Genomic DNA, 9,862 nt, shown 5'->3' with positions numbered 1-9,862 from the left:
CAGGCCTAGAGACAAGAAGTCCTAGGTTCACATTTGCCTTACTTCTTAGCTGTGTGACCCTAGGTAAGTCACTAAACCCCCATTGCCTAGTACTTACTGCTCTTCTGCCTTGGAACCAATATACAGTATTGGGTCTAAGAGAGAAGGTAGGGATTATTACTTTTTATTTTAAGTGAAGGAAGAGAATAGGAAAAAAGAAGAAAGGAAGGAAGGGAGGAGAGAGGGAGGAAGGGAGGGAAGAAAAAAGAAAGGAAGAGAAAGGTAGAAAGTAGAAGAAAAAAGTTAGAAAGAAGGAAAAAAGGAAGGAAAGAAGAAAGTTAGAAAGGGAGGAAGGAAGGAAAGTATAAGGAAGGGAGAAAGGAAGAAAAAGGAAAAAAGGAAGGAGATGAAAGAAATAAAGTTAGAAGAAAGGAAAAGAGAAAGGGGAAAAAAAGAAGGAAATGGGGAATGAAGGAAGGAAGGAAGGAAGGAAGGGAGTTGTTTTTGTAGCAGCAGTCACAGGTAGCTCTCATTGACAGTTCTGGCCCCTAGTTAGGGGAGGAACTAGTGATCTATGTGATCTGGCTCCGGCCGGAGGGAGCGAGGTCTGAACGCGCGTGCGCAGGCGGGTCCCTGCGGCTGCGCCTCCTGGGCCGCCCCGCTGGCCGCCGATCCCGGCGCTCCCTGCAGAGGGAGCTGTGCGCCGACCTCCCCTCCTGCTAGGCCCCGCCCGCTTCCCTCTTGCTTTGCCTGGGAGGGGCTCCCGGCTCTGTCCGACAGCTGCTTCCTGCTCCGACTGCCTGCCCGCTCACGGACGCTCGCTCCAGCCCGCTCCCGGTCTTCCCCAACCGACCCGTGCAAGGAAGCCTCCCCGTGCCATACCGCACCCTCTGCCTCTGCCGCCGCTTCTCCCGCACCCCAGCTCTGCCAGGAGGGCCTTGTCCGCAACCTCTGCCCCTTTCCCGTCTGCCCTCCTACGGCCATGCTGTCCTTCCAGTACCCCGACGTGTACCGCGACGAGACCGCGGTGAGTGCGGCAGCTGGGCGCCGGCTCCGCCAAGCCCAGCCGGGGTGGGCGGGGGGGCATTCATTCCCGGCTGGTGGCTCAAGGCTGCCATGCTGCCCCCTCCACTTTCTCCTCGACCTTCTTTTTTTCCTCTTTCAGCCCCACGCCCTCGTCTCCTTCCTCCCCTTCTTCCCCTACTTCCCCTCGTGCCTTTTGTTTGCGAAGAAACGTGTCGGGGGAGCCCCCGGGCCCGAGGTTATTTGCAAACCGGCTCTGTCTTCTGGGGATCTCCCGAACCACGCGCTTTTCTGTGAGGCCGAGCGTTGGGTCAGGGGATCCTAAGTCCATTTCCTAAAATCGCAGGGGTCAAGGCCAAAGTGGGGTCGGGGAGGGGTCCGGGGAGAGCTTAGGTGACTAAATAGCAGCTTGTCCTGATTTGGAGGTTAGCTAAAGAAAGTGTGGTGTTGAACAGTTGTAAAAGCTGTGTTGTGCGTGTGTGCGTGTGTAATAGACTGCCAGATTTTAATCATTTTTTTTTAATGTAAACCACTTCAATCTCAAAGTATGAATTCATTTTCCTCGCCCAAGTTCTCACAAATGAAAGGACAGGCAGTGAGGCAGGAAGGAGAGGCTGAAACAAAACAGAAAACGATTTGTCCCTGCTCTCCCTACTCCCCGCCTCCCAAACCCTTATATTTTCCAAAGTAGAAGGGCTCGAAGTTAACCCGGCCTGGAGTGAAATTAAGGAGTTGACTTTTGAGATCCTTTAACCTTCCCTGAAAGAATTTGGCATTTTAGATTTGGATTGGATTCACAAAGTTGTTGAGTTTACTACGGAGGTGAGAGCTAGTGTAGTTTTGGCAAAAACTGTCAATCTAATTCAATCTAACAAGCATTTATTAAGCACCTTTTATTTGGTAGGCCCTGAGCTAAGTGATGGGTGGGTGTGGGGATGAGGATGGGTTGATGGGTAAAAACCAACCAAAAACTAGTTTATTTCTCTTAGGAGTTTACATTCTACCGGGATACAGAGACAGGTAGGAATATATAGATAATTAAGGAATTAAGACAAAATGCTAACAGTTGAATTAGAGTTACTGTTATTTGGCAGTGGATTTTATGAAGTTCACTTTAAGAGTTAATAACAACCAAATATAATATTTGAGTTTTCATATTTTCTTTGAGTCATTTGATGTCATAAAATCTTCCACTTTAAAGAAAATCTTAATTATTGTTGTTGAAAGTGTGCTAATACTTTAAAAGTAGTTTAATGTATGTTTATATTTAAAATAATGTTTTCCGATGACTCGTACATTCAGAGACTTGTCTGAACTGTGGTCATTTGATAATTATGTTTTTGCAAGTTTCTTGACTGATTTTTTTTAAACTTGGCCTAATGTAATAATCCAAAGAAAGCAGCAATACTGGAATTTCAGTTGGTGTTTTCTTTTCCCCAAGGAAGTGGAGTTGTCTATGAAGTGTACTTCTTTTGGTATCCGGATGTACATTTCACTTTCTTAAGTAGCTAATTCCCTGACTTCCATTCCAGTCGCATATCTTGGTGTCTTTGGCCATAACATGTTCTATGTCTGCGTTTTTTTAACCTAATAGATTATATTTAGTATTATATATCCATTCAGGAATTATTTCTTGAGCTGAAGTGCATAGGGGAGATAAAACAAATCTAATCTTTGCCAAGAACATTGAATCAGGGAGAGGATATAAAAGGAAGTAATGGAAAGATCAGCAATTTTTTCAATATAGGAAAATTGTTGTGTGCAAACTCTCTACCTATACATATTGCAACCTGTTTAAGTTTTAATTGGTAAGTCCTAGGGAGTTGTCTAAGACCAAAGGTTAAATGATTTATTTAGAGTCGTAGGATCTTAGGCTTAGAGCTGGAAAGAGACCTTAGAAATCATCTGATCAAAGCATCGAGATGGCTCAGTGGATAGAAAGCCAGGCCTGGAGACAAAAAGTCCTGGGTTCAAATATGACCTCTCAGACATTTCCTAGCAGTGTGACCCAGCACAAGTCACTTACTCCAAATTATCTAGCCCTTACTGCTTTTCTGCCTTGGAACTGGTATCAATTCTAAGACAGAAAGTAAAGTTTGTGTTTTTTTTTTTTTAAAGAAGTAATTGATCCAACACCTTCATTTTACAGATAAGGAAATAGGCATAGAAGGGTTATAACTTCTCCAAAGCCACATAAGTGGTAAATGATAAAATATGAATTGAACTCTGGTCTTGTAATTTTAAAGCCATTCTCCTTTCTATCACATCATTCTATGTATGGAAAGTAGTTTGTAAATGTTAGAAGATTTTAATTTAGGATTTTCAAATTCCAAGCCCAAGACTTCTATCCACAATACCACACTGAACATAAATGTAGTTGAGGCAAGTGTATTAAGTTTATGATGAGTAACAAGTTCTATGAGTTTGGAGGAGGGAGAAAGAATCTTTTAAGGGAAGATTAGAGAAGATTTCATGGACTAGGTGGCCTTTGAGCTGGGCCTTGAATTTCAACATTTCAAAATGTCCAGCTTGGAGTGGCAGGAGGTGATATTTCAAGGTAGAAAATTGTGATAGGAGGGAGAAGGTTCCTGTTACTTGTGGATGATGATGTAACTTCATAGTAATTGTTAATGTAATTATATATCATTATATAAATAACTCCCCAGCCTGAAATTTAAGGTCTTCAACAGTCCGACTCCAATGTACTTTACCCTAGTCTTCTTCATGTGTTTCAAGTCCCAGCCATAATGACCCAGGAGCTATTCCTTACTATCCACTTGGCTTTCCTACCTCTATACATTTGTGCCATTTGTTACCCTGGACTAGAACACATTTCCTCTTCACTTTCAACTGTTGAAATCATTTTTCAAAGTCCAACTCAGTGACACCTCCTATGTGAAGTTTTCCCTTATCTTTTCCTGACTTTTTTTTTCTCTCCTTAAATTTACTTGAGAGTATTTTGTATAGATTTCTCCTTAGCCTTTATCATAATCTACCTCCTTGTTGGCGAACCTATGGCACCCTCCCCTCCCCCTCTCCATGAGTGCCTGAGGACATTTCTCAAATGACCTGCCCCCCCTGCCCAGTAGCCCAGTGGGAGCTCTTCCTCCCTCCCCTGTCTGGGGTAAGGGTGCAGCGCACATGCAGTGTGAGGGTTGCAGTTTGGGCACTTAGTCTCTATAAGGTCTACCTAGTTATAGGCAAAGAATTGCATTCCTGTTATATCTTCCTTGTTAAACTATAAAGCTCATCGTGGTGACAGAGACTTGTTTTTTTTTTAGTTAGAGGGTCATTTTGTATCACAGTTTACCAAAACAGGACCTCTATAGAGCTTAACAAACATTTTGGCAAATTGAATTTGTATTCTCATCCACAGTAGATTAATATATTTTGTATTTCAGGCCCATATCTGTGAGATTGTGGGCATAATGGATACTTTTTCACATGGAAATTGAGGCACTAGTGATTGGTCTTCAATGTCCTTGATACTTTTTTGAATTTTGACAAAGCTATGTTATCACCATTTTGCACGAGGATTTAGAACAGTGGTTCCCAAACTTTTTTGGCCTACCGCTCCCTTTCCAGAAAAAAATATTACTTAGCCCCCTGGAAATTAATTTTTAAAAATTTTTAATAGCAATTAATAGTAAAGATAAATGCACCTGTGGCCATCACCACCCCTAGATTGCTACAGCACCCACCAGGGGGCAGTAGCTCCCACTTTGGGAATCATTGATTTAAAATCATGATTTCAGAGTTGAAATGATTCCCAGGGATCATCTAATCCAAATCCCTCATTTGACAGGTGAGGACATTTGAAATCTAGAGAGTTGAAGCAGTTTGCCTGACGTAATGCAGATTACCTTGGCAGAGTTGGAATTTGAACCTAGTTCTAACACTAAGTCATCTTAATATATAATTTTTCCTGGATCTATCAAGTAGAAATTGTAAACTCTTCAGGAGCTTATACAACACTTAACAGAGCAAATGGCAGCAACATGGTACAGTAGATAGAGTGCAAAAACTGTAATCAGGAAAACCTGAGTTCATGAACTCACACAACTGTGTGATCCTAGGCAAATCTGTGTGCCTCAGTTTCCTCATCTGTGAAATGGGGATAATATTAACATCTGTCTCCCAGAGTTGTTGAAAGGATGAAATGAGATATTTGTATAGTACTTTGTAAACCTTAAATTGCCATATAAATGTTGTTATTATTAACATAAACATACTGTCAAAATTATAATAGAAATATCAAGGAATGAATAAGTACCAAGGACACTTAGAAAGTTAGAATAAATTTTATTCCCTGGCCTCTTTCAGTCCTCAGCTCAAATCTTACCTTCTGCAAGAAGTTGTTTATATTCCTCCTCAATGCTTGTGCCTTCCCTCTATGATTACCTCTAATTTACTTTGTACACACATAGTTATTTATATGTTTGATCTCCTTGACACTAAAGACTGTCTTTTGCTTTTCTTTATCTCCTCAGTCCTTGGCACAGTGGTGCCTGGTACATAGTAAATGCTTAATAAATGATTGTTTTCTTTAGAAGATACATTTCCATACAGGGCAAGAAGGCCTGGGTGTTGGGAAAGTCAGTCTTTATTTTTCACTTCTACATTGGTGCAAGTATTTTGGGTGCAGAGGTACTCCTGAGTTCTCCAAAGCTATTCTAGTTTATGTCAAAGGTCTGGTTCTACATAGGTGGAAAGACTTTGAATGGATCCATTGACTCCATGTCTTATTGACGGAAAACTGGCCTAGTTAAATTCAGTTAGTACTTGTTTGGTGACAATGTAACATTTTCAGCTATAGCAATTCAAAGACCATTTCCTAAGATGTAGAGGAGTAAAGGTTTTATTGGTAGAGTAGGTACTTCCCAACCCCCATTGATGAAATCATTATCTGGAAAAGTGTAAAAGTAAGTATCCCCTTACTAGATTATAAACTAGGTCTTATTTAATCTTTGTATTCCCTCTGCCCTGCATACCCATATTAGCCACTTAATAAATGTTTATTTAGTTTAATAATATCAACAGAACAGAGTCAGTATCTTGTCCAAGCTTTGAGGATGTTATTGAGCCTATGGAATGCTGAAATTTAATTCTAGTTTCACTATTACGTCACTGTTTGATGCTAACTATATCATTTCATTTTTATTTTTTTACAAGGAAGTATCTATTAATATGAGTGCTTCCCATGGAGATTTGTAGGTTAACTATTGCCAGGTATAAATAATAATAATGATGGTCAATGGCTTCTAAGATTTCTAAATGGAAACATGTAATTCAGCAAGCATTTATTATGCACTTTGTCCTAAGATTGTACCAAGCTCTGAGGATATGTAGACAAAAATAAAAACAATCAGTGTGCTCAAGGAATTTACCTTGTAACCAAACCCTTCTAAATCTTTATCAAATCCCCTTTTCATTGTTTTAGGAACTGTTCAAAACTCTGCCTTGACTCTTTGACCCTCCTGTTATTGCTCTTTCCTTCACTGTTAAATTTCCTGAAAAAAATGTCTATACCCAAGTCTTTCACTTCCTTGATACCCACTCACTCCTCCATTTCCTTTAATCTGACTTTTGTACCCATTATTCTACTCTTAAATTTTTCTTTCCCAAAGATCACTAATGATTTCAGAATCTCCAAATCCAACAGTTGTTTTTTTTTCAGTCCTTATTTTTCTCTAATATTTGATGAACTTCTACTAAAAACTTTTTTCCCCTTACTTTTTAGCATATCACCTTCCTTTGGTTCTCTGTTATCCCTAACTTATTCCTTGGTTGGCTTCTCATCTTCTCACTGATTTCTTAAAGTGGATCTTCTATAATGGTCTTTCCATAGCCTCCTCTCTACATACTCTCCCTTAGTAATCTCCATACCTTTGGCCACTACCACTATGCGAGTAACTCCAAAATTGTTAGTCTTGATTTCTCTTCTGAGGTCCATGCCCACCTCTCTAATATCTTCCATAATGTTCTGCTATCACCTCAAATTCACCATGTCTAAAACAAGCTCCTTTTAAAGTTGCTTTTCTGACTTAACAATTTTTATGAACAGATCTCTCATCTTAGTCTGGATGGAAAGAAGTTCAGGGGCTACTCACATTGGTACAGGAACTTGACCTCTGTTTTCTAGTCTTGGCCAGTTCACCTTTCTACAGGCAACTTGGTTTTTTCCCCATTCCCATTTCCTGAAGGCTTATATATTAATGCTGAACTTAGTGCAGATACTGGATTGTTTTAGATCACTGCAGTTTATAGCTCCCAGCTCAAGTAATTTACTAGCCTAAAGAATCACAGTAGCAGGGATTATGGACATATGCCATTACAGGTAGCTTATATTTTTTCAATGCTAGCTTCATTTCCCCCTCTTTCTCTGGTTACAGTCTTGGAGATATCCTTGACTCATTCCTTCTTAATTCATATCCATTCATATACTTGGCAGCATCTATCTCATCTGTCTTATTACCACCAATTTGTATTATTTTAATAGCTTCCTAATTGGTCTTTCTATCTTCATTCTTTCTCTTACAATCTCTCTCTCTCTCTCTGTCTCTCTCTGTCTCTCTCTCTCTCTCTCTCTCTCTCTGTCTCTCTCTGTCTCTCTCTCTGTCTCTCTCTCTCTCTCTCTCTCTCTCTCTTTCTCTTTCTCTTTCTCTCTTTTTTTCCACTCCACTCTTAGGTCAGTCTTTTTTTATGTAAAGGTCTGGTCATGTAGTTTTCTCACCACCTTTTTCACTCATGCCATTAATTAGAATAATTTTTTTTGAGAATGCCCTAGAAATATTTGGAAAACTCATTAAGAAGTTAGGAAGCCTTGGTTGTAGTGAATGTTCTGGTACTTTTGTTATGCCCAGTTCGGATCCCCATAGCAAGGATGAGTCCACAACCACAATGTAATAAGCAATAGGAAATTTAATGCTAACTCAGAGTTAGAGCCCAGGACACTAGAACTAGCCTGGACCCCACGGGGAGGGAAGAACAGATTTTTATACAGGTTGTAGAGTATACACAACATTGTGGGATCCTAGTTACATTATAATGAACCACCTGTTGTTCGTAACAGTGGGTTTCTTGAAGAGTTTGTTTGGTTCCTACTTTCTAACTTTGGGGTCCTACACTATGTTAACTTTGTAGGACTTAGCTAAAGGATGAGAGGATTGAAATTAGGTAAACTCAGATGTTTTTTTCAAGTTCCAAAGTTCTTTGTGCATAGTTGCTGCCATAGTGAATTGCTAGGTAGAATTTTTAAAAATAAAAATCTTTAATTAAAAGAAATTTTAATTTTTTTTTTTTGGTCAGGCTTATTGAGAGGAAAGAGTCAGCATAATTACAAGAATGATAGAAGTCTAGCCTTAGAGCCAGGAAGAGCTACTTCTGATACATATTTTGTCACCCTGGAATTTTACCACTTAGCCTCAGGCAAATCTAATTAGACTAGAAAACTTACTGTTCTTCATCAGTGGAAGCAGCGTTTATGAAGATCCCACCAAATGTCAGACTCTCTTGGGCACTGGAGATATAAAAAAGGAAATAGTCTCTGCTCTCAGGAAGCTTACATTTTAACAGGAGAAACAACATATATGTGTCTGTATGTATGTAACTATATACAAAATACATGTATTGATATGTAAAAACATATAAAGCAAATACAAAATAACTTTGTTGTGGAAGGCAGTTGCAGCTAGGGAGCCTAGGAAAGGCTTCACTCAGAAGGAGGTATTTGTCTTGATTGTTGAAGGAAGAAGGAAGCTAGAGAATCCAAGAAACAGAATTAAGGAAGTCAGAGTATGTGATCCCTGAGGATCAGTCATTGCAAAGTCATGGGGATGAGAGATGGACTATCATCTATGAGGCACGGCAAATAGATCAGTAGAGCTAGACTGTAGAATGCATGATGGGAAATAATGTGTTAGAAGGCTAAAAGGGTAACGTGCAACCAGGTTTTCAAGAGCTTCAGATGCAAGAGAGAAGCATTTATATTTGATCCAGACAGGAGTCAATAAGGAACTATTGGACTTTATTAAGGAGCTGAGGACTGCTATAGATATGGTCAGTTGTGTTCTAGCAGAATCACTTTTGCAGATGTATGGAGAGTATTAGATTTGGAAGAGATTTGAGGGAGAGAGACTGTAACTAGAAAGATATTGCATTAATTCTGATGAAAGGTGATGAGGGTCTGAACTAAGGTTGTAAATATTTGATTGGAGAAAATAAAACATATGAGCAGTGCTGTGGAGAAAGAAATGAGAAGATTTGGCACCTGAGGGAAGGAGAATGAGGAATCAAGGATGACACTAAGGTTGTAACTTTTGGTAGCTAGAAAGATGGTGGGTAGCCTCAGCAGTAAACCAATAGAAACTATATAGCTAAGGATACCTTTTGATGCTGCTCTGTAACTAATCATTAATAAATTTAAAGACTATATCATAAATCATAGGTTACTTATCTAGTTTCTATAACCTGAGTTCCCTATGACAATTAGGGTCTTTCCCCCTCCTCCTTTAGTTTCTCACAAAATTAAGAAAGAAAAAATGAGTTAATATAAAAATTAGTTTTACTAACAGATTAAAATGTTTTAAAAGTTCCTATTAGTTTCTTTGACATCCAGGAGCAACATGAGTGTGGTAAAGGTATAATCTCTTTTTTCCCATCTATTGATTGATTAGAACAGCCTTTGCCATTTTTCATGATTAGATCAATCTTGATATCACAAATATCACTATTTTAATTGCTTTTTTTAGACAATTTATGTATGGAGCAAACTCTTGTGCTCTTTGGGAGCAGTTGTGGACATACGAGGACCCTTTGTAGAAGGCAGAAACCTGGTACTAGAGCATAATGCCCTCTTGTT

At 39.5% G+C, this 9,862-nt stretch overlaps 1 protein-coding gene across 1 annotated transcript in view; it reads left to right on the top strand.

Annotated features, from left to right (window-relative positions):
* Positions 1 to 767: 767 nt before the first annotated feature.
* LOC123247663 (prolyl endopeptidase) overlaps positions 768 to 9,862 on the top strand; it is a 162,640-nt gene continuing 153,545 nt past the window's right edge. Inside the window, exon 1 of the mRNA XM_044676624.1 lies at positions 768 to 1,006. Within this exon, the coding sequence (XP_044532559.1) occupies positions 962 to 1,006 (45 nt within the window). The 5' untranslated portion in view covers positions 768 to 961. The remainder of the gene's footprint in view (positions 1,007 to 9,862) is intronic.

Source organism: Gracilinanus agilis, chromosome 4 (assembly GCF_016433145.1).
Source record: "Gracilinanus agilis isolate LMUSP501 chromosome 4, AgileGrace, whole genome shotgun sequence".
In the NCBI taxonomy this organism is placed as follows: domain Eukaryota; kingdom Metazoa; phylum Chordata; class Mammalia; order Didelphimorphia; family Didelphidae; genus Gracilinanus; species Gracilinanus agilis.
Note: the sequence above shows the minus strand (reverse complement) of the source record. Positions and strands in the feature narration are given on the sequence as shown.